Source organism: Amphimedon queenslandica, unplaced genomic scaffold, assembly GCF_000090795.2.
Source record: "Amphimedon queenslandica unplaced genomic scaffold, v1.1 AMPQUscaffold_13347, whole genome shotgun sequence".
In the NCBI taxonomy this organism is placed as follows: domain Eukaryota; kingdom Metazoa; phylum Porifera; class Demospongiae; order Haplosclerida; family Niphatidae; genus Amphimedon; species Amphimedon queenslandica.
The window spans coordinates 130,706-153,801 of record NW_003546417.1 but is presented as its reverse complement, the minus strand read 5'-3'; the positions used below and the strand labels follow the sequence as shown (position 1 = coordinate 153,801).

The 23,096-nt window shown below is 37.9% G+C and overlaps 5 protein-coding genes across 7 annotated transcripts in view; 3 read left to right on the top strand and 2 right to left on the bottom strand.

The window, feature by feature from the left end:
* Positions 1–1,957, top strand: part of LOC109582883 (centrosomal protein of 97 kDa-like) — a 14,048-nt gene extending 12,091 nt beyond the window's left edge. Inside the window, exons 23-24 of one of the 2 annotated variants that reach the window (XM_019997922.1) lie at positions 665–723; positions 1,111–1,957. In XM_019997922.1, the coding sequence (XP_019853481.1) occupies positions 665–723; positions 1,111–1,726 (675 nt within the window). In that variant the 3' untranslated portion in view covers positions 1,727–1,957. The remainder of the gene's footprint in view (positions 1–664; positions 724–1,110) is intronic. The other variant, XM_019997923.1, reaches the window with a different exon arrangement.
* On the bottom strand, positions 1,921–5,937 carry LOC100640672 (hairy/enhancer-of-split related with YRPW motif protein 1-like). The gene is made up of 5 exons (XM_003387405.3): positions 5,657–5,937; positions 5,473–5,515; positions 5,255–5,338; positions 3,771–3,855; positions 1,921–3,460 (listed from the first exon to the last, which is right to left on the bottom strand). Exons 1-5 carry the CDS (start codon positions 5,716–5,718, stop codon positions 2,862–2,864), a joined length of 873 nt encoding a protein of 290 aa, XP_003387453.1. The 5' UTR covers positions 5,719–5,937; the 3' UTR covers positions 1,921–2,861.
* A 39-nt stretch (positions 5,938–5,976) lies between these two features.
* LOC100631788 (HD domain-containing protein 2 homolog) lies at positions 5,977–11,200 on the top strand. 2 transcript variants are annotated; one of them, XM_011406391.2, is made up of 8 exons: positions 5,977–6,173; positions 8,834–8,958; positions 9,083–9,185; positions 9,832–9,870; positions 10,130–10,159; positions 10,586–10,676; positions 10,931–10,978; positions 11,068–11,200. In XM_011406391.2, exons 1-8 carry the CDS (start codon positions 6,069–6,071, stop codon positions 11,154–11,156), a joined length of 630 nt encoding a protein of 209 aa, XP_011404693.2. In that variant the 5' UTR covers positions 5,977–6,068; the 3' UTR covers positions 11,157–11,200. The 2 variants fall into 2 exon arrangements, with proteins under 2 accessions (XP_011404693.2, XP_019853487.1); XM_019997928.1 differs by lacking the exon at positions 5,977–6,173 and adding an exon at positions 6,421–6,696.
* A 9-nt stretch (positions 11,201–11,209) lies between these two features.
* On the top strand, positions 11,210–20,810 carry LOC100640329 (prolyl endopeptidase). Its single transcript, XM_003387402.3, has 19 exons — positions 11,210–11,453; positions 12,649–12,744; positions 12,939–13,107; positions 13,521–13,622; positions 15,290–15,352; positions 15,495–15,574; positions 15,825–15,940; positions 16,191–16,243; positions 16,312–16,407; positions 16,696–16,800; positions 17,041–17,223; positions 17,456–17,569; positions 17,819–17,967; positions 19,044–19,160; positions 19,214–19,309; positions 19,593–19,694; positions 19,880–20,036; positions 20,457–20,525; positions 20,625–20,810. The coding sequence occupies exons 1-19, from the start codon at positions 11,233–11,235 to the stop codon at positions 20,688–20,690; spliced, it is 2,154 nt and encodes a 717-aa protein (XP_003387450.1). The 5' UTR covers positions 11,210–11,232; the 3' UTR covers positions 20,691–20,810.
* On the bottom strand, positions 20,648–23,088 carry LOC100640545 (uncharacterized). Its single transcript, XM_003387404.3, has 9 exons — positions 22,977–23,088; positions 22,891–22,931; positions 22,651–22,798; positions 22,505–22,578; positions 22,275–22,410; positions 22,132–22,218; positions 21,630–21,776; positions 21,329–21,469; positions 20,648–20,967 (listed from the first exon to the last, which is right to left on the bottom strand). Exons 1-9 carry the CDS (start codon positions 23,010–23,012, stop codon positions 20,839–20,841), a joined length of 939 nt encoding a protein of 312 aa, XP_003387452.1. The 5' UTR covers positions 23,013–23,088; the 3' UTR covers positions 20,648–20,838.
* Between the last annotated feature and the right edge of the window lie 8 nt (positions 23,089–23,096).

Genomic DNA, 23,096 nt, shown 5'->3' with positions numbered 1-23,096 from the left:
ATTAGATCTGCCTGCCTCATTATTATTGTATTGTTTTTGTCCATTCATATGTCCTAGAGTTTAATGAGCCCTCTATTCTAACTCTTATAAACACCTTTTATCGTATAATGCCAGTATATTACTGCCTCCTTCTATCTATTAGCCTTTCTATAATCATTACAGACCTAGAGGGAGTTTAGGAGACCTTTTTTGATCCCCCAAAACTTTGAAAAGATGTAACAATGATTATTACATGTGGGTGCACTGTACAACATATGCAGGCTTTATTTCATATTCCTGAAAGTACTCAGGAATGATTGAGAGATAGAGCCATCAAGAGTACATATGCTCTTCCTAATGTTATATACTCCTTGCAATGTAATGTGTACTCATCCTTATCAATGTGTGTGTGTGTGTGTAGCCTTGCTAGCCAGACCATTCCCCAGCCTATAGGCATTGGACCCAATGACTGTAGGCTAGGGAATGGTCTGTGTAGCGAGACTAGTGTGTTTGTGTGTGTGTGTGTGTGTGTGTGATGTCATTGTGAAGAGGAAACTGAAATGATAGCAAAGAAGGAAACTTTGGCATGGCTTCCGCCTCTCATTTAGTGTACACACACACACACACACACACACACACACTCAAGGAAGGAGTTCAAGATTATGTGTGTTTGTTTTTGCTGTAGGACAGCTCTGGTAAAAACAAGGCCTATATTGAAGGATTAGAGACAACAGAGACTTATAAGTAATGAACACACACACTTGCGCATACTTATTCTGTGAATCAGCTTCATTGTTTGAGGCTACAGTTTACACATATGTACTTTTATTTACATTCATGTACCAATTATACTTTATTAGACCATACTCTTTTGTTTGATGATTTCTTGTTTATAAGCACAGACTGTATGTTATCCCTTTCTTTCCTCCCTCCCCATTCTCCTCCCTCTCTCTCCCCCTCTCTCTCCCTCTCTCTCTCCCCCTCTCTCTCCCCCCCTCTCTCCCTCTCTCTCTCCCCTCTCTCTCTCCCTCTCTCTCTCCCCCCCTCTCTCTCCCTCCCTCTCTCTCCCTCCCTCTCTCTCACCCCTCTCTCTCTCCCCCCTCTCTCTCTCCTCTCTCTCCTGCTTTATAGAATAACAGTTCGATGTGCTTATGAAGGAGACTTAGAATCAATAGATAGCAATCCAGTCTTTGCCATTTACTCTCACTCTCCCTCCTTCTCAAATGATGATGTGCCAGAGTCTGAGGGGCAATGGGCCATTGATGAGCTCCACACTCATACAGCAATGAAAGGAAGGAGAAAAGCAATTGTGGTCATCAAGAGCAAAGAGAACCAGCTAATAAGTGATAATTTGGATATTGTCACACGTTTCCAGGACTCCCCACACGACACTGATGATAATGCTAGCATAAGACAGGAAGGAGAATGCAGGGAGTCGACACCAGTTGCTCTAAAGAGTGATGAGAATCAGGACAGGACTGTGACACAGAAGCCTATGCAAGCGCTACAACCTGATAATGAAACCGCTTTAGAGTCTTGTAAAGATAATAAAGAAGATAATAAGGAAGGTGATACGAATACTTATGCATCAAAGGAAGGCGATATGCCAGAACTAGAGTCCACTCTTTCTCAAGATGCATTAGCTAGTAGTAAAAGTACTGATGCTAGTAGCACTGTGGCACAAGAGTCAGAAGGCCACACATCAAACAGTGAGAGTACTGAAACTAATGAATCAACAGATGAGTAATACTGAAACTGTTATTACATAAACTTTAGGCAGCAAAAGACAATTATATTTAAACTTTAATCTCTTATTATTAATTAATGAGGCACTGTATTCAACTCAAAGTTAGTCATTAATCAAGTGTCAGTGGATGTACTGCAGCAACTGTTAACGTAATGGTTGAAATTGAATTTTTTTTCAAAAAAAACATCACAACATAACTCAAACAAAATTAGATTAATGGTCAAGGAAAAATCAGCAAAAATAAATATTGAATAATAATAATAATAATACTAACTCTACGTGATACACACTAACTAACAATAATGGCAAAATAATAAGCAGCTTTTAGTAATGAGTCACAACAAAATAAAATAGGCAAACACCTGTATAGGTCGATGCTATGTTAGCAATAGTTCATGTATGAGATATAGTCAGAATGTAAATACGTCAATGAGTCTCTGATCTTGTACTTGGGGGGTCTGGTGAGTAATAGTCTTTAGAATGAACTTGTCGTAATATTAAACGTCAAATCGTCACTGCAAAAAATATGCAAAGTTTTTTTAAAGTCGTCTCTCATGGAAAGAGACAGCTCCGGCCAGTTTCCAGTTGTGGAGGTCTGGGGGAGAGTATTCGTTAATTAACAAAAAGAGTAACGTCTTGTCCCAGAAGTTGGGAGCGTCGTCTAAAGTCTTTGGTTTGTAGGTTTTGTGCCGTAAGAAAGAGAGAGAGGAAGAGTGAAGGAAAGCAAGTTGTCGGTTTATTATTATTTGAGTCTCTGAGCTTGTGTCTTGAATTTAATTTTGTGTGTGTCTTCAATATTTGTGTGTGGGCGTGGCACCGCCTTTCCCTCGGGTTTGTCGCAATGATACACATGTACGCGTGTATAATCGTTCGGGATTAGTCCAGAGGTTGTTCTCTGTGTAGTAGATGAGGGGGGAAGGAGGTGGTGGATGGTAATGGTCGTATGTTCCACGCCTGTAGAGTGACATTTTGGAGCGGAGTCCTCCTGTCTAGTCATAAAGTCTGTCAAAAAAAGAGCATGTACCACGTTACAAGTATACATACATGCAGTTTTGTTTACACCTAGTCAATTGTTTCGATCGGTGTCTAAATAAAGTCCTGTCTATTAGTCGTTGGGTCTTAAAAGTCAAGGGGTTTAGTCATCGTCGGTAGGGTCTGCCCAGGGGCGGAATGGCTGCTTGGTAGCTGAAGGTGAGGAAGAGGTTGAACTGCAAAATTTCTTAGTTGGCGAAATAGGGGTGGCCTGGACGGACCCCTCAATCTTGGCAAGGGATATGATGGGTGGGTGGGCATTAGGAGTTGCAATATGTGCGGCACCGAAAACAGGGACAGTGGCAGTGGTGGGGGCAAAGGAGATGACCGGGGTCGGGAGAGCAAACGTTGTTGGCGGGGACAGGTTGCCGTCTGGTGAGGCTCTATGGGCTGGGATTGGAATAAAGGGCCCAGTAGCGTGCTGTATGGCAATACCAGCTGGAGGGAGAGTTGCTGGAGGAGACAGTTTGGGAAGACCCATCTGAGCACTGGCAGCTACTGCGGCATTGATGGCAAGCTCACGCTGAGTGAGGTAGTTCTCAAGGTGGTTGAGAACTCGGACTCTCATGGGGTCTTTCATGTCAAGGCCTTCAACGTTTGTCATGTAGCGGGCAACTTCGGCCACGCACTCACGGAATCCCATTACCCTGTAGTCAAGGAAAGCACGAGTGTTGGAATAGGCAGAGAGAGGGTCAGTGAATCCTATTAGGAGAGGAGAGAGATGATTTAAATTTATGAAACCATTAATCACTTTGGATGCCACACATTCCACAGTTTTATCACTAATAAACTAAGCACCATTAGCACCATGTACATGTATATAAGCATGTATACATTTTGACTATGAGGCTGGCAAGTCATACAAATGCAATGAGATCATTTAAACTCTTAAATACCAAAGCATATACATAACTACTATACACACACACACACACACACACTCTATTACATCCAGTGACATTCCTAATGTCATAACATCTGTTCACAATCCTTTAATAGGAGCTAATCTTACCTCTTGGGTCTCTGGTCTGGTGGAGGTGGCGAAGATGATCAACGGTCATCTGGAGTATCTCTGCCTTCTCAAGTTTGGCTGAGCCCTGCAAGATACAAATGAAAATATGTCAATTGTTATTACTACGCATTTCAAGAGTGCAAGAGAGAGGGAACACCTGTCTACTATAGGACCATCAAATAAGTGTCAACGTGTAGTCGTCTAATTGCATGCACTTCGAGTCATTAATTGTCAAATATTTGGTAATCATCGCTTACGTGCGACATAACAAGCTACAAGCAAAGCATCTGCGTGTGCGTGTGTGTGGATTATGAATAATTGCATAAGCAGCAAGAGCCATCAAGAGACAAGGAGATAACACAAGCAAGGCATAGGGAATGCGTGCGATAAGTAGACATGAACTAAAAATAGTAATTTAAGAGATATACGACACAACATCATCTGCCATAACAACTATAGTAGACACAAACACCGACAAGCTAGCCAGGTGACATTATTTACTAAAGACTGTGTGTGTGTGTGTGTCAATAATTATACTGGTATATACACTTTGTGCTGCATAATGTGTGGCAGTGGTAGTGCATGTGCTTAGTTTACTTTTGTGGGTCTGTTTGTGTGCGTTATCCTTATTATGTCCCATGGGAATCGACCCAGACTAGTGGCATATGCACAAATAAACAAAATGACCCATTGGAGCCACACTGACAAGAGGATTGGATGATAGAAAAGGGATTCTTTTTGGTATTTATAATTGCAACAACTACAGCACATGCCAGGGACTGATGATATGATAGGAATCTAAGACCACACAAAAGGTTGTATCCACACACACACACTCTTTCAATAAACTACCGCACAAAGTCACTCGTCAAAATAATACTGGCACCCTCTGTAACCCGATCCCTTATCCTCTTGTTTTGAGAATATGAGAGAGTGGGCGATACTCTCTCCCCTCCCTATGGCATACAATGACAACAGGTGGAAGAGATAGGGTGAGACTGGAGGCTGGACTGTGGGTAAAAGGCTGTTAGTAGTCATGGCAACAAAGAGCCGATCCCTCCCCAGACAACTGCACTGAAACCCTGCCGGTACACAAGCCACTTCCCATCTGTCCTTAACATCAAACAATCTCAAAGGGTGACAGTCAGAAACCACTTAAGGGCACATGCAACCAGACCAGACTGAGGGGCGCCTCTGGGCTCCTGTGTGAGCATGCACAATCCATACACATACTGACAACAAGGCATGGTTTTGGTAATTGGAAGACATGTATCAATAATTCATTTAGCTATTGTGCTATCTGGCAAACAACTGGTTTCATTGTGTCTTTTTCCCCTTTGATGCAAATGCAACTTTCCCTTTTAATACACGTATATACATATACCCTCTCAATACAAAGAAGATGTGCCCTCTTTCAATACAAAGTACCATACGTGCATACTATAAACTATGTGGTTTGTGATCTATAATACTAATTTTCTCACCTGTTTTTCAAATGCAGCAGGCACAAGTCGGCGTAGCTCCATAAGACAGTTGTTGATGCGATCACGACGTCTTTTCTCAATAATCTAATGAGGGAGGGAGGGAGAGGGAGGAAAATAAAGTCAAGGCTAGCAAATGTCACAGTTATTGCAAGAACACATAGCTGTGTGCATGACTGCGTGTCGATGTATGCATGAGTATGTAGGTGCTTCTGGCTCACCCCACGCCTCTTCTTTCTTGAAACAACTTGAGCGGTGTCGGGGCTAAAGAAAGACAGAGAAAGAGAACAAGTAACAAGATTGTTTTCAAAGGCACATCCATAGTTGCTACAAGTAGCGGCAATATGCAGTCAGAGGTGACGTTCACACTTCGAACTGTCGCCATGACTTGGAAAATGGTTTTACCTGGAACACTCTTCATATTCTTCGTTCATTTCAGTCTCTGAGTCACTAAGATGACGCTTCATCTTGATTTGCTGTTCAACGGAGTTGGTTTCTTCTTTTTAAAATTTAGTGGTCGGCGGCAGGAACCGTCTGTAGATTTTCTCAGGCGAGAAGGAAGGAGAGGTTAAAAGTAGAAAGGAAGGTAGTTAGGAGATACAGGATAACAAACAAAAGAGCTAAGAGGCAACGCAAAGAGCAAGAAAGAGCTGAAAGAGAAAGAGAGATAGGAGCAGAGAGGGGAAGGCACGAAGAGAAAATTGCTGCATTCGCTTTTTATAGCTCCAGCGGACCGTCGGTTCTGCAATCTGATTGGTCAGACTTGACGGCGTATATCTAATTACAGTACCATGAATAATTTAAAATTATTATCAAAATGGCAGAAAAGGACTCGGACTCTTTAACAGAAGAAAGAAAACAAGAAGAGCAGGAATGCATTCCCAATCTTTTTACTTTCTTTAAATTATGCAGCAAACTCAAGGTAGGTAAGCCTAGCCTAGAGTCTATAAACTTTGTATATTTATACTTTAACTATTATTAATAATTAGATCTATTATGATATTTAAAATGATTGAATTGAAGGTGAATTGATTTAATAATTAAAAAAATAATTTTATTAATAATGCGCTTCTGATAATATAGCATCCCAATTGCCAATGATAGTAGTTATTTATCCCCAGCCCCCCAGAGGGCCCCCTTGCATAGACAGGCCCGAATTGTTACATGTACATGAGGAGGAGTATATGGTTTGGTATAAAGCCCCGGAGACACAACTGGTTGCACGTCATTTGACATTGTTCTCACTCTATTCCTCCGTACACACGTACCTTGTTCCTAGACAAACCACTCAATCATTTTCTCACGAGCTTCGGTTGCCCTGGCGATACAGCTGGTCACTCTCTTTGTCGGTCTCTGAGATTAAAGACTTGTTAGTCTGTACCCTCTCATTCATGAGCACTATAGCAACCATGTGCCTTGTAACAATACAAGGTGTTCATCGTCAGGTTAAAGAATAGCCATACATATGTATCACCACACTCTGCCCATGAACATACCCACATGCATTTACCATAATACCATATAGCAAGAAATTTTGAAGGGAGTTAAATTTGGTGAATTGCTAAACTTTTGTGATTGGCGAATTTTAATTTGGCGAATTTGTGGCCATGTGCCATTGAGCATGCGTATAATGGCTCAAAATGACGGATTTTTATTTTGGCGAATGGCTATCAAAACGCCGAATTTGCCAAATTTAACTACCTCCAAAGTTCCTCCTATACGGTAGCAAGTAGGAATTGACTTTAGCTCTGTTTATTTTTATTCTAAACTACCATTTTGTACACTTAGCATTGAGGAGTGCGTTTTTTATTTAGAAAATGTTTGTTCCAAATGTTTGTTCCACACGGAATGAGAACTAAAAGACTGAGATTGTAAACTATAACCAGCTATGCGTCACGTCTCATTCACAGCAGTGTTTCTGTTTATTGTGTTTGTTTATGTGTGTTTTCTGACAAAGAAAATCTAATTTGAACCATGCAAATATTATATACATGTACATGTATATTCTTTTTATAAGTACAATACATGCATCATAATATCTGTATTTCCACCACACAAAGCATAGCAACCGTAATGTGCTCAATGGTGTCAGTTTCTCATTGATTATCAATAGAGGAAGGATTCATTCATTATATTCCCATTTTTGGCTATACTTAATGACTATAATCACGTATGGAATGTATCGCCCTAAATAGTGGCCCTGTAAGCATGTGATATTACGTCATGAGGAAATTTTTAGTCTTGTGATACCTGCTGGAGTTGCTGGGTACTGTTGCAATTGGTGAGACTGTTGTGCAAGTTCCTCATTCATCATGCATTATGTAATGAATGATATAGTATACATGATGCCCTTTAAATGATGCTCTCTCTCTCTCTTTCTCTTGTCACTCTGACACTATTCGCTATTGGTTTGATGATGCATCAGATATACATTGTGTATACATTATTTCATGAATTACCTCATCACATATTAATGCCTGTAATAGTGTCACTACTATAAATGGCAGTATCATCATTGTGTGTGTCCATGCCTATGCTGTTATTATTATTATTTTATTACTAAACGTGATGATGCAATTTGATGCCATGCCTGACCTAATACATGTATTAGCCAATAGCCTCTGGCTGATAGTACAGCCAGCCCGTATTTCCTCCAAAATTATTTTGAATTCTGTATGCATCACCAGGCACATCAAAACTTTGAACTACTCGGAATCGAAGGAAGAGACCTTCCATTCCAGGCAAAATATTGTCTCGTTTACTCCGATATAAAAAAGAATGCGTCACTAGCAAGTATGTCTATGTACGCTTTGTTGTTGTACCTCATGAAATGACTAATTTGGCATATTGACTGGAGAGGTGCTTTGATACTCATTCGTACACACACTCTGTTGTGTATGTTTGGTAATATATACAGGAAAACATAGCAGACACAACATAGACACAAGCACACACGCTGACACACTTATGTATCAACATACCAGAACTGGTAGACATACTTTTGAACTTTTCATTGATCTCTCCCTCCTCTCTCTCTCTCTCTCTCTCTCTCTCTCTCTTCTCTCTCTCTCTCTCTCCTTCTCCTCTCTCACTTTCTCTTTCTCTCCCTCTTTCTCTCCCTCTTTCTCTTGTACATTGTCTTCCTCTTAATACCTCCTTTTTTGTTTGAAGATATTAAAGTGTGAGATTGTGTGTGTAGCAGTCTTATTGATCAAAGGTGTTAAATTATATGTCATTACATAACGTTATGTGTGCCTCACTCCTAATGAAATGATTGGTGTTAGGATCCACTCCACAGCAAGCCAACCTGCAGCTGTTATAATGAACTGGCTTCCCTTTCATCCCTAGCTTACTGGCACCATCCTCCCTCCCTCCCTCCCTTCCTCTATTGTCATTCCTTTTGTCACTCCTTTGTTTGCTCTTTCACACTCTTTTATGTCCTTTTTCTCTTTTGTCTTTTCTTCCTCACTTGCCTTCTCTTTTCCTTTCTCTTTAATTCTCTCTCTCTGTCTCTGTCTCTTTTTCTCTCTGTCTTTCTGTCTCTCTTTCTCTTTCTTTCTCTTTTTGTTTTCTTTCCCTCAGCATTTAAAAAGGACCGGTTGGGTTAATCATAACGTCAAAGAGCCAGAGACAGTTGCGGGGCACATGTACAGAATGAGTCTAATGTCCTTCCTCTTCTCTAAAGACAACTCGATTGATTACAATAAGTGTGTCATTGTGCATGCACCTTATTGAATAATTTAATTACGTGCTGCAAATAATTGTATTTTTATTATTGGTTATGCATTGTGCAAATATTATTATTATTATTATTATTAATTGGATGTGTAGATGTGTTAAGATGTCACTGGTTCACGATCTAGCTGAGAGTATTGTTGGGGACTTGACTCCGTCTTGTAATGTCAGTAAAGAAGAGAAGCATCAGAGAGAGAAAGTATGATATCTGATCATCCTCTCTCTCTCCCCCCCTCTCTCTCTCTCCCCCCTCTCTCTCTCTCTCCCCCCCCCCCTCTCTCTCTCTCTTTTCAATCTTTTCTCAATCCTTCTTCTTTTCTGTCTTTTTCCCTCCCTCTCTTTCTTCCACCCATTCTTTTGTTTATGTTTGGGTTTGTGTTTTGGTGGGTATTCTACCTTGTGGGCCTCCAAAGTCCCAAAACGAGCAAGTAAAAACCCTCCCTGCCTCACGCAGTTGCCTACATAGCTATTCCAGTGTGGTGACTCAGTTCCTGAAATTTTTATGTCATCTCATTCATTTTCATAACCGCAGACCACTTTAATGTGGTCACAGTATAGACAATATAATTCAATAGTAGGGGAAGTATATGGAGAAGGGGGAGATACAGCTACTACAACATTGCATTTTATATTATCGGGCTTCCTCCTTGGCAACCAGGGATACAGGCCCACGTGCAGCTTGAACATGGTCTACATGTGTTTGCTGTGACATGTAAGCCATAGAAGTAGTTTTGTGTGTGTGCGTATGTTTGACTTACAGCTGTGCTTATAGTACAGCTGTGGTGGTGTGTGTACGGTACCTATAGTGTGTTTACATGTATGTACCTGTATTTTACTTTTATTAGGATGCTATGGTAAAGATTTCTGAGCTTGTTCCCAAAGAGGTAATGAATGATATGCTTATATGTATACGTGTGCCTTTCTAATCTTATTGACTGTATTCCATTGTTCCTAAAATGGTGTACAATGGCAAGCCCAAGAAGGCTTTTTTTACATATTGCATTACCACTTGTTTATCCATTGCTCCCAGTCATAGCAGAACTGTATATTGTCACGTACCAGACTTAACAAATGTTTAATAATGTTTTACATGATTGATTACGTAAGGGCCGACTTTTATTTATTATTATTATTATGTTTCAGGTTGGTCAGGAATTATACTCGCTCTGGACGGTAAGATTATGACTATCTTGTATCGTATTGTGTATCAGTTTAGCTCTTTTTGACTTCCTTTTTTCTTCTTCATAAGCAGCAAATATCTTATTTCAATTCATGCGGGCACGTTAAGCTAAGAGCTTCATGCTTCAGCTGTATGGGAGCCACTCACTATCTTATGCATGTAGATTTAGAACTATCGCAACTTGTGACATACTTCCATAAATTCACTCAACATACGAACATGTACATTAAACTTATAGAGCTTTGTGCTTCACTTCTATTGCAGTCAATTAGACATCATACATCACCACTCTATGTTATCTATGTGCATATAGAAGCTTTCAAGATGTGACTTACATCATGATGCATGTACATGTGTTCTGTAGAGCGTGCGCCATGTGTATAGTTGTTTGGATTTGGTGTAAATTTAATTTCTTTTAGGACTATGAAGAGTGTTTGTCACCAGAGGCAGTATTAGTTCATGATCTGGACAAGTTTGATATGATATTTCAGGCATATGAATACGAGACAGGAAAGAATAGAAAGAGAGAGAGAAAGAGGAGGGAGAGAGAGAGAGAGAAAGAGGAGGGAGAGAGAGAGAAAGAGAGAGGAGAGAGAGAAAGAGGAGGGAGAGAAAGAGAGAGAGAAAGAGGAGGGAGAGAGAGAGAGAGAGAGAGAAAGAGAGAGAGAGAGAAAGAGAGAGAGAGAGAGAGAGAGAGAGGAGGGAGAGAGAGAGAACCAGTGATAAGAGGAAGAGTTGGATTGTTTGTTTTTATTTTATTTTAGATCAAGGTAGAAAGGGTGAACTGCAGCAATTCTTTGATTCAACAAAAGGTATTCGTATTATTGCTTATCTTGTTAAATTTTGTAGCTCTTAATAATTTATTTTAAATTATCAATTAATCAATTTTTAATTAATTTAGATATTTTCAAAAGTTCAACTGTGCAGCTGTGGACTGCTCAATTATTAAAAATCCGCCAAGAGAGTGAGACCATAGAAAAAGAAAAATAATAATTACTGATATTCAATTTATTAATGATTTTGAGAAAAATTAATTATTAACTTTAAAACCCCGCCCACCACCTTAATGAGCCACGCCTACAAAATGGCGGCTGAATGGCAGTACCCAAAATTGAGGCGAGATGAGAGCGTCCGTGAAGAAAGAGCAGGTGGGGTAGTAGTCTCAGACCCTTACCGATGGCTGGAAGATCCCGACAGTGAAGAGACGAGGGAATTTGTGCGTGCCCAGAACGCCATTACTACCCCTTACCTTAAAGACTCTCCCGTGAGAGACAAATTCCACGAAAGGTAAATTGAGTAATGCTGTTTTTAGTATCATTTTAAAGATGAAGTGAGTTTTAAATTTTCGGTTTTGTGTGTTACAAATGTTGACCTAAAATCATATGGCTTTTCACCATAAATGACTTTGAAAGATTTCTTATGTACCTGTACATGTGGGACATGGTATTTTATTTTAAAATGGGTAGGTTAGAATTCTCCTTTTAATATATTTTTCTGATGCGTATACATGTACTTATGTTGCGTAGAAAGTTTGAGTTGATTCCGATCAAGTTTGGATTTTTAATGAATTTTTGAAGTTGCTCCGAAATCAGGCAAAAGTCCCTGTACTATAGTACAGGGACTTTGGCCAAAAATCATCAAAATTGGGTAGGAGAGAATTCTTAATTTTTATAATTTTTTCTAAGACATATACAAGTTTTTATGTTGCATAGAAAGTTTGAGCTGATTCAGATCAAGTTTGGATTTTTTACGAATTTTTAAAGTTGCTCTAAAATCGTGCAAAAGTCCCTGTACTATAGTACAGGGACTTTGGCCAAAAATCACCAAAATTGGGTAGGAGAGAATTCTTCATTTTTATAATTTTTTCTAATGCATATACAAGTTCTTATGTTGTGTAGAAAGTTTGAGCTGATTCTGATCAAGTTTGGATTTTTTACGAATTTTTAAAGTTGCTCTAAAATTGAGCAAAAGTCCCTGTACTATAGTACGGGGACTTTGCCCAAAAATCACTAAAATTGGGTAGGAGAGAATTCTTCAGTTTTATAATTTTTAAAAAGACATATACAGTTTTTATATTGCATAGAAAGTTTGAGCCGATTCCGATCAAGTTTGGATTTTTTACGAATTTTTTAAGTTTCTCCCAAAAGTTGGAGAGCCCACTCTGTTTAGCTCTTATTAGCTCACTTTGTGAGAATGAATCCCTCATATTACTTACATGCATTCATTAATTGATTTACATGTACACGTACATGTAATAGCTGACACGTGTAACTTGATCATGCGAGGACATGTGAGCCTTCTTTAGTGCTCTAATGCATGTACATGTACATGTACAAGTACATAATAGTAAATTGGATAGACAAAACGTATGCATGTGAAATATGTACTGTAATAAGATTAAAATGTAACAAATCATGTGCCAGACTATCTGTCATGCCTTGTGTACTGTACTTTACAGTTATTTCTTATCTGTACATTATAGGATGTCAGAGTTGCATAATTATCCAAAATATTCTTGCCCTTTTAAGCGAGGGAGCAGATACTTCTATTACTACAACACTGGACTACAGAATCAAAAGTCAGTCCATTGACATACAATGTATACACTAGCTGATAGATGAGTATAATTGTGATAATAATGATAATAATACAATTCATTCAGCTATTGTGCACATGCATTAATATGTATTATGATACTCTGGCAAGGAACTATTAAATACTTACTTTCTCTATCAATCTCTCTCTCTCTCTCTCCCCTCTTCCCTCTCTCAGTGTCCTCTATGTTCAAGAGACAATAGATGCTGATCCTGAGGTATTCATTGATCCTAATGATTGGTCCAAGGATGGTACAATCTCTCTTGGGCAATGCTCCTTCTCTGAGGATGGAGCATACTGTGCTTACACTGTCAGTGAGAGTGGGTCTGATTGGACAACAGTACGAGTAAGTACACCCCCAAAGAGAGAGAGAGAGAGAGAGAGAGAGAGAGAGAGAGAGGGAAAGAGAGAGAGAGAGGGAGAGAGGGAGAGAGAGGAAAGAAAAAAGAAAGAGATAAGAATGTATCATTTTTTAATCTTGATATGGAAGGAGGGTCAGCTGGTCAATATAGACCTGATGAGAGGTTAAGTAGGAAACCAGGAGGCATAGTAAAGGGAAGGATTAGAACCAGGGGAAAGAGAGAGATAAGAGAGAGAGGGGAGAGACAAAGAGAGTATTATGTAGACAGACTGGCAGACAGTGAATGAATACACATGAAAGACTGAGTCTCTAGTGGTTGCATTTGTACAGAAGGAGATGGAGAGTGTATAGAATAGGATCGACCACAGATAATAAAAGTGTTTTTTACAATAACCCAGGTTAAAGATGTGGCCAGCAAGGAGTTATTGAAGGATGAACTGAAGTGGGTCAAATTCTCAAGCATAGCATGGACTCATGATAACAAAGGCTTCTTTTATCAAGTGAGACACCACAGACTCACTTGTAAGCCAAGGAGAGGCTTCTATCATTATTATTGTCTATACATACACTTGTGTTGTGGGTTATTGTATTATTGTACATGTACATGTACATGTGCCCGTACAGTACTGTATATGCATGTACAGGTATTTGTGGTGCATGTATTGTGTACAGTGTATAGTTGTACTTCACACCTTTTGGTGACCAGAAACACCTTTTGGTTGCCAGCTCCGTATCTGTATTACATGCTTGAGTAAATCACTTCCCTGACCTCTAGACAGGCTCTTCCTTAGTCTGACCACTGCTAGTATAATGTAGTACGTCTATTGGACAATAAAATTCTCTCTTGGTATTGTCCGTCTCACTATGGCTGTGAAAATGTGCCCGCTCACGTATTAGATGTACATGTACATGTATGTTATATCATCAACATAATTTGATAGTACTATATCTTACATGTATATTAATGGAATTTTGGCTTTATTATTTAATTTGAGATGATTCGGCTATGCTATAAAACTCCGCATTAGCTATGTAGCCATGCAGAGTCTCGTTCTGTGGTATTAACCTACCTATTTCACAACTTGTACAAAAACTCCCCCTGCTAATAATTTTCTATCTGATCTCACCATAACTGACACGCATATACACACAAACACACATGATAGTAATAATAGTATTTGTTTTGTCGTTAGAATATAGTATATGGCTCCTTTTGCCGGTGGTGGGAATATTACTATTTTGTTATTCAATTATCAGTAACCACATGAAAGCTGTTGCTCTAGTCCTCCATTATTGGATAGTAGATTATGAGCAAGCATTGATGAATCAAGCCTTACGTAATCCTTCAACACAAACCTTTCAAAATGCACACACGTGTGTGTACCACTTATGGCTCCTGTCTATGCTTTCGGTATAAGAATCCCCAGCTGTAACATAGTACAACTATATCTAAGTCGTATGGTAACCACAATATATCCTTTATAACAATCTGTATAATACTTTATATATGTACAGTCACTAGTTTGTAGAAGTTAATATAGTATAATTAATTGGCTATGCTTGTATGTTATGAATACTTAGAATGATATTCTGTGCATGCCCACATTCAACTCAGTTTCATCATAAACTGTTTCACTATTACTATAGCCTTCGCTAGAACTACGTGTACATGTACATGTACATACAAGCAGTACTAATCAGTCACCTGGAATAGATCCAGTTCCTTTTTGATGTACCGGTTCCTATGTGTAGGATTTTTCTTATGATAGGGGAAATTGTGTACTCCTGAACTTGAGCAATATCGTAATGATTGATATACAGCTTATTGTGTACATGTACGCGTACATGCAGTAAGCTTCCACATTATGCATATATACAGTATATACTAAATGTACAAGTATATGTATGATACATAAGTACATGTACATGTATATGTACATGTATGTAGTACGTACGTGGTACATGGCTACATGCTCTTTTTTATCCTTTAAATGGAAAAGCACCACACATACATGTATTGTACGGATACTGAATTGGTAGTTAAGGAACTACATGTAGTTCATATGTGGTTCACATCTAGTACAAAGCAAGGGAATTTCTATCATTCCTAATCTTTATAATGCCTACTTTAACTTTTTATTATTTATTTATTATTTTATTATTATAGAGATTCCCAGAGCCTGATACTAAATCTGCAGGGACTGAAACATCTCAAGTATTAAATCAAAAGGTTATTATTATTATTATTATTATTATTATTATTATTATTAATTCGATTATTTGTTTTGATTATAGTGTATTTTCTTTATCATTATGTCTCATTGTTTCTCTCCCCCTCTCCTCCTCCTCTATGCCCCCTTTCCTTCTTACAGCTCTATTATCATCTCCTTGGCAATGACCAGTCAGATGATGTCCTTTGTTACGAGTTTCCTGACCACCCAGACTGGCTAAAGTAATTGTTGATAATGATAATAGCTACATAATAAGCTTTGTATTACATGTACATGTACATTATACATGTTTAGTTACAATTAATAGGCTAATTATAGGGTTCATGTCACTGTAATAAATTTTAATTTTTACATTGTTTTCTTCTCTAATTGCCGTTGGGTAGAAGCTACGTGTACACGTACATTTATGTGTCTTCTCAAATGTCTTATTACAAATATTATCTTTCATTTCTTTTTGTTTGTCTCCCTCAGTTCGTGTGAGTTAAGCGATGAAGGACGCTACCTCATCTTGTATGTAGTGAGGGGAGCTGAACCAAAGAACAAACTCTATTACTGCGACTTGGAAACTGTAGGATATAAGATTGAAGGTACACTTGTACATGAATTAGAAGGGAGAGCGGGAGAGAGAGAGAGGGAGAGAGGGGGGAGAGAGGGGGGAGAGAGAAAGAGAGGGGGAGTGGAAGAGAGAGAGAGAGGGGGGGGGTGAGAGAGAGAGGGGGGGGTGAGAGAGAGGGGGGAGAGAGAAAGGGGGGGGATGAGAGAGAGATAGAATATTGATTTCATTGCTATACATTTTGTATTACGTGTACATGTACATGTATAATAATTGTATTGCAGGCATATTGCCAATGGTGAAACTGATTGATGATGATTTTGAGTCTTCATATGATGTAAGTAAACCAAAAAATCCTCGCGTCCCTTTTTTATTATTCTCTCTCTCTCTCTCTTCCTCTATCAGTTCATTGCTAATGATGGTACTGTATTTACACTAAAGACTGATTATCAAGCACCTAAATATCAACTGATCAATGTTGACATCAACAAACCTAACAAGGCAAGGAACACACACACAGAACTCTCTCTAATCATTATTACATGTACATTAATAATAATAATAATAATAATAATTATTATTATTATTATTATTATTATTATTACACATTAAATGTATTATTATTATTACAGATTACATGTACATTAATATTATTATAATATTACACATTACATAACACTATAGCATTGTATTATTACACATTAAAATGTAGATTAATATGATGAATATTATTATTACAGATTACATGTATATTAATACTAGTATTATTATTTAAAATACATTATTTAGTCTGATTGGCGTGTGTTGGTGCCAGGTGGAGAGGTTGATGTCCTGGAGTGGGCAGCAGCTGCCAATGATAATAACCTGGTCCTCTGTTTCCTTAGAGATGTCAAGGTAGGAGCATATACACTTTCACACTAGCACTCTCTATTGTGATTTCTTTACTCCTTCCTTTCTTCTCTCTCTCTCTCTCTCTCTCTCTCTCTCTCTCTCTCTCTCTCTCTCTCTCCCTCCCTCCCTCTCCCTCTCTCTCTCCCTCTCTCTCTCTCCCTCTCTCTCTCTCCCTCTCTCTCTCTCTCTCCCTCTCTCTCTCCCTCCCTCCCTCTCTCTCTCTCTCTCTCTCCCTCCCTCCAGTCAGTTCTTATGCTCTATGATATGTATGGTAAAGTTATAACTAACTTTCCACTTGACATGGGATCAGTGACCGGCTATTCCGGTAAACGGAATCAGTCCGAGATATTTTATCGCTTCATGTCATTCCTCACTCCTGGAATGATATATCACTGTGATCTCAGGAACTATCCTCTTAAAACTGAGGTTTGTTGCTATTTTTAGGACTTGTTGCTATATTTAGTAACACCTTTAAAGCATAATGTACTGATATATTTAGTAACAGCAACAGTACGTAATTTTGGTAACAGGTCTGTAATGTTGCTATATTTAGTATATTTGAATAAATTTAGTCATCATGTTTATCAACAACTTACTATAATTAGTAACATTTGTTACTATAATTAGTAACATGTGATATAATTATCCCAATTAATAGATATTTCGTGAGATTAAAGTGGTTGGCTTTGACAGCTCCATATTTGAAACGAAACAGGTTTTCTTTCCAAGCAAAGATGGCACCAAAATCCCAATGTTCATTGTCCATAGGGAGGTATAGCATTATGATGATGAATTGCTTTTCTTTCCTCTCTCTCTCTCTCTCCCTCTCTAATGTCTTTTATTACTAGCAAATTCAGTGGATTAAAAATTAAAATGAATTATTACAAAAGGGATTGAATTGCAAAGGGGGATCTTGTTCAAACCAAGCTTTTTTTTGAAAAGCAATTTTATAAATTTTTACACTCCAATTTGTCTAGCTATGTGACATCTCATTCACTCTCTTAATGTTCTTGTTTTTCAGGGCATTGAATTGGATGGTTCTCACCCATTGCTCTTGTATGGCTATGGCGGCTTTAATATATCTATCACTCCTTACTACAGTACATCTCGTGTTATCTTCATGCAGCATCTTGGAGGAATAGTGGCCATTGCTAATATAAGAGGAGGAGGGTAAGGAATATATAGGAGATTGCATGATCCTTGCAACATTGGTTTATTTTGTTAAGTGGGTCATTTATTATTGAGGATAATAACTAAGGTAGCTGTTTCCCAAAAATTATTTTTTTGTGGCAAATTTTTTGTGAAAATAAAATTTTTCACGCATAATTATTTCAATGAATAATTTCTCAGAAAAATTAATTTTTCCCGGCAAGTTTTCTGGGAGAAATAAATATTCCAGCAAATTTCCAGGGAAAAATTAAAAATTTATCATTTTCTAAAATAATTAATCTTTTCCGGAAAATTTCCCACGAAAAATAAATTTTCCAGCAAATTTTTTTGGATAAAAATTAATAATTTCCAATGGGAAAAATAAATTTTCTCAGCAAATTTTTTAGAAAAAATTGATAAAGATAGGCCAATTTTTCAAAAAGCAAAGGATATAAGATTTTTTTACAAATTTTTAAAGTAACTTCAAAATCGGGCCAAAGTCCCTGTATCATATACAGGGACTTTGGGCAAATTTCACCAAAAATGGGTAGGAGAGAATTTTCCATTTTTATAACTTTTTCTGATACATATACATGTTCTTATGTTGTGTAGAAAGTTTAAGCTTATTTCAGTCAAAATTAGATTTTTTACGAATTTTTAAAGTTGCTTCAAAATTGGGCCAAAGTCCCTGTACTATAGTACAGGGACTTTGGGCAAATTTCACCAAAAATGGGTAGGAGAGAATTCTCCATTTTTATAACTTTTTCTGATACATATATATATTCTTATGTTGTGTAGAAAGTTTAAGCTTATTCCGATCAAAATTAGATTTTTTACGAATTTTTAAAGTTGCATAAAAATTGGGCCAAAGTTGGCCAAATTTCACCAAAAATGGGTCGGAGAGATTTTTCTATTTTTATATATTAATTTTTTACATGTACTTATGTTTTGTAGAACCTTTAAGCTGATTTTATATAACATAGAAACATCTAATAAAAATTTTGGGTGATTTTGGAGTCAATTTTTGGAAAATCTGTTGTCCATGCTCATGAATTTTTTTAAAATTTATTTTAGTGTTATTTTAAATTTATTTACAGTGAATATGGTGAGCAGTGGCATAAAGAAGGAATATTTGCTAAGAGACAGAATGCATATGATGACTTCCAGTCTGCAGCTGAATATCTGATAAGAGAAAAATACACATCCAGTGAGAGGTAGAGCATACAAAATGAATAAAACAATTTAATAATTATTTCTTTTATTAAAGGTTGGTTATACAAGGTGGCTCCAATGGTGGACTACTAGTGTGTTGCTGTGCTAATCAGAGACCTGATCTATTCAAATGTGTCATATCACAAGTTGGGTAAGCCCCTGTAATCATCCCAATGATTATTCTAGAGACAGTGCTTTATTTTCGAGGAGCAAAACTTTTGTTGTTTTTGCGGGTTAGCATGCAACCGCGAAATTAAATATCCGCTAAATATTTAATTGCCATTAAAGGCATGGTACTAACATTGTGAATCCGCAAAAGCTATTTCTGTGAAAGATTGATTTTTATCAATCTGCGAAATTTTAGCTCCGCAAAATTGAAGCGCTATATAGGGACTATAATGTAGCTAACTTGTTTCTCTCACTCTCTCTCTCAGTGTTCTTGATTTATTAAGATTTCATAAATTCACTATTGGTCATGCTTGGGTGACAGACTATGGCAATCCTGATAATGATGCTGACTTTCAATGGCTACACAAGTAACCACCAGGAACTGCATGTACATGTACAACCAAATGCTTCTATAATTATTACTAATTTCTTTATGATAATATTATGTGTTGTTTTTGAAATAAATTTTACTATATCTTCTTCTCACCCTAAAATTTTCTTCTTTCTCTCTCCTTCTCTTTTTCCTTCTCTCCAATCCCTCATGTCTCCTTAGGTTGTCTCCATTACACAATATATCAGTACCAGAAGGCAGTGCCCAGTATCCTGCCATGCTCCTCTTGACTGCCGATCATGATGACAGAGTCGTACCTTTGCACTCTTTTAAATTCATAGCGCAACTGCATCATACAATGAGTGGCATTGAGAAACAGGTACAGTGCATTACATGTATTTGCATGAGGAAGAGAAAGAAAGAGAGAGAGAGGGAGGGGAGAGAGAGAGAGGGAGAGAGAGAGAGAGGGAGGGAGGGAGACAGAGAGGGAGAGAGAGGGAGGGGAGACAGAGAGGGAGAGAGAGAGAGGGAGGGAGGGAGGGAGAGAGAGAGAATAAATATTTAGATATAGAGAGAGGGTGAAGGATGATATTGGAGCAGGGATGAGGGCCCATCACTTTCATTTTTTGTTCTTGTACTTTTTTCATGTGATTACTAGTAACTGATGCTTTAAGTGCTTTCTTGTACATATTAACTGTACTGGGCCTTTTGCTTGTAAGCATCGTTCAGAAGCATCCCTGAAAGAGGATGATTTAAAGAATAAAGTACTTTATAATGTCCTCCTATGTTATTGTGATAGACTAATCCACTGATGATAAGAATAGAAGAGAAGGCAGGACATGGAGGAGGAAAACCAACTGCTAAAATAGTAAGCACTGGATACTACAGCAGCTCAAACACACACACACACTCACGTCACTTATATTTCTCTCTCTCTCTGTTTTCTTTCTCTCTTTTCCCTCCCCAGATTGATGAGACTGCCGACACTTATAGTTTCATAGCTAGAAATCTTAACATTTCTTGGAAAGACTAGTCAATAGGGAATAGGTTTAATTTAGCAAAGACTTTGAGTGAGTGGGAGTCTTTATAGCATTAGTATCAATTATTATTATTAAAGGTGTTGTTAGCTATCAATTACTGAGTATGTCAAAAATAGATTATGTATGTCTTAGATTAGAGTTTTACCAGAAGCTGGCAATAAACCCCGCCCACATGTGGAGCAATATGTAGATTATGGCCAGGGCTTCGACTGGTTTGTGGGTTTTAGTCTTTGGGACTGGTTTCTGTATCAGGAATAATACCAGCAAACTCTATTGGAAGGAAAACAGACAAAATGCTAATACTAATAGCAAAAAAGTAACGATATTTAGATTTGAATTTAAAAAGTTTTGAGTACTATATAGCGGGAAATTTTCGTGGATTTCGCTTTTTCAAAATTCACGAAAATAAAATGTGCAAAAATCAATTTAATACTGTTCAAGATGGCCAAAAAGTAGAAAACTATGAAAATTAAAGCCACGAAATTGATTTTTAGACGGATCCATGAAAATTTTGGGCCATAAAAATTTCTCGCTATACGGTATTTCAGGGGTGCTTTTAAATTTAAAATTGCTTTTATATGCAACTGTAGTGTATCAATATTATAAAACAATAATATAATTTGTGTATTACCAGTATCATGAAGGCCTCCATTGGCCAAAGTAGCCAGTGAATATGGAGGAAGTAGGAACTGACCACGCCCACCAATACTGTGACACACACGACCAAAAATGTGATCCATTTGCCATAGACGACTAAGTACGTTCCCTTTTTCTGTAAAATAACAAACAATCAGTATATCAGAACAAGAATAGTAAATTTTTAGTTTATTTCAGTATATCAAAAACAGAAGAATAGCAAATTTTTAGTTTATTTCAGTATATTTAAAACAGAAGAATAGTAAATTTTTAGTTTATTTCAGTAAAGCACTCACCAGAGGTAAGGTAGGATCAAGTTTTCGACATATTTCATAGGTAAAGAATCCTGAGAATGCAACACTGCCTAGCAAGAATCCAGACCAGCTGTACCATGGGGCACCTGCTAATGCACATATGAACCAGGCACCAAAATATATTGAGACCTGAGGGAGAGAGAGGAAGAGAGAGGGAGGGAGAGAGAGGGAGGGAGAGAGAGGAAGAGAGAGGGAGGAAGAGAGAGGGAGGGAGAGAGAGGAAGAGAGAGGGAGGAAGAGAGAGGGAGGGAGAGAGAGAGAGGGAGGAAGAGAGGGAGGGAGAGAGAGAGAGGGAGGAAGAGAGGGAGAGAGAGGGAGGGAGAAATATGACAGAAAGGAAGAAAGTGGTGAGATTAAGAAGGGTGTGTATGTGGTACATAAACAGCTAATATTTGTGACTAAAATGATTAAATTTTCAAGACGTGAGCAGCGTAATGCTTTAAAAAAAATTTTTATTTGACTACAAAAGATTTGGAGTACATACTTGATGAGTTACTGCATAGAGAAATACTCTTGGTTCCAACCACTCACCAATACCAAATTCAATGTACATCAGGAAACTGTAAAATACCTTTAAGAGAGAGAGAGAGTTTCAACTCTAGGTGCTTATAATATTGCATGCATTACTTGTATTCCAAATGTTATTCCAGCAGAAGGACTAAACCAGACTCCTAGTATGACAGCATACAGGATCATGGCAGCTAGGACGAGATTAATAGCAACCACAACGTCATCGTATTTCAGGAGACCCCTTGGTAGAGGTCTAAAACACACACAAGTGAAAAAATTAAGTAGGAAAGAGAAGGAATTGTGGTGAAAAAAAGTTGTAATAGTTTGTATGTGTTTATTTGAAGTACCTTTCAGGATGTATCTTACAATCTAATTCATAATCTTTGACATCGTCCATTATACGAACAGTTAATAAGAGAACCTGATAAAGAAATAATACAATAGATAAATTTTAAGGATATTCACAAATGAAATTAAAACTGCATTTCTGTACCAGTTCTGCAAATAGCGCAAATAGAAACTTGATCCATTCAATGCGTCCTTCAACAATCTGTAGTCCAGAGAGACAAGGACCGGATGCCAACAGGAAGAATACAATCGGAGGAGCTCTTTCCGTCAAAAACTGGACCCACCTGAAAGGACTGGAGAGAGTTTAATAATTATAGTGATTCTTATTAATCACACCCACCCCCAGCCCTGTCATGCCTTTTGCTTTCAAACTCTTCACACTTACTTCAATGCACTGTAGCTGCCATTTTCTCCTTCATGCGGAGACTAAAAAGCATTCATGATTAAAGTTTATGGGGGGATTTCAATTACCTTCTCCTCATTTACATTTCTTTTCACTCTCTGCATATTCTCATTCAATATTGCCTGCCCCTATCTAGATCCAGAGATCTAATTCAATAATCATTCATTGAATAGGCAGGGCTAAACCGC

Coding starts and splice junctions, on each gene's coding strand:
- LOC100640672 (XM_003387405.3), bottom strand. CDS start 5,718: ATGAAGCGTCATCTTAGTGACTCAGAGACTGAAATGAACGAAGAATAT. Junction 5,516..5,656: donor GAATATGAAGAGTGTTCCAG/GTAAAACCATTT, acceptor GTCTTTCTTTAG/CCCCGACACCGCTCAAGTTG. Junction 3,856..5,254: donor CTGCTGCATTTGAAAAACAG/GTGAGAAAATTA, acceptor TGTATCTTGCAG/GGCTCAGCCAAACTTGAGAA.
- LOC100631788 (XM_019997928.1), top strand. CDS start 6,436: ATGGTTTGGTATAAAGCCCCGGAGACACAACTGGTTGCACGTCATTTG. Junction 6,697..8,833: donor TACAAGGTGTTCATCGTCAG/GTTAAAGAATAG, acceptor TCTTTCCCTCAG/CATTTAAAAAGGACCGGTTG. Junction 10,677..10,930: donor GGCATATGAATACGAGACAG/GAAAGAATAGAA, acceptor ATTTTATTTTAG/ATCAAGGTAGAAAGGGTGAA.
- LOC100640329 (XM_003387402.3), top strand. CDS start 11,233: ATGAGCCACGCCTACAAAATGGCGGCTGAATGGCAGTACCCAAAATTG. Junction 15,353..15,494: donor CTCAAGTATTAAATCAAAAG/GTTATTATTATT, acceptor TCCTTCTTACAG/CTCTATTATCATCTCCTTGG. Junction 16,244..16,311: donor ATTTTGAGTCTTCATATGAT/GTAAGTAAACCA, acceptor TTCCTCTATCAG/TTCATTGCTAATGATGGTAC.
- LOC100640545 (XM_003387404.3), bottom strand. CDS start 23,012: ATGCAGAGAGTGAAAAGAAATGTAAATGAGGAGAAG. Junction 22,799..22,890: donor GGCAGCTACAGTGCATTGAA/GTAAGTGTGAAG, acceptor AACTCTCTCCAG/TCCTTTCAGGTGGGTCCAGT. Junction 21,777..22,131: donor TCTATGCAGTAACTCATCAA/GTATGTACTCCA, acceptor TCTCTCCCTCAG/GTCTCAATATATTTTGGTGC.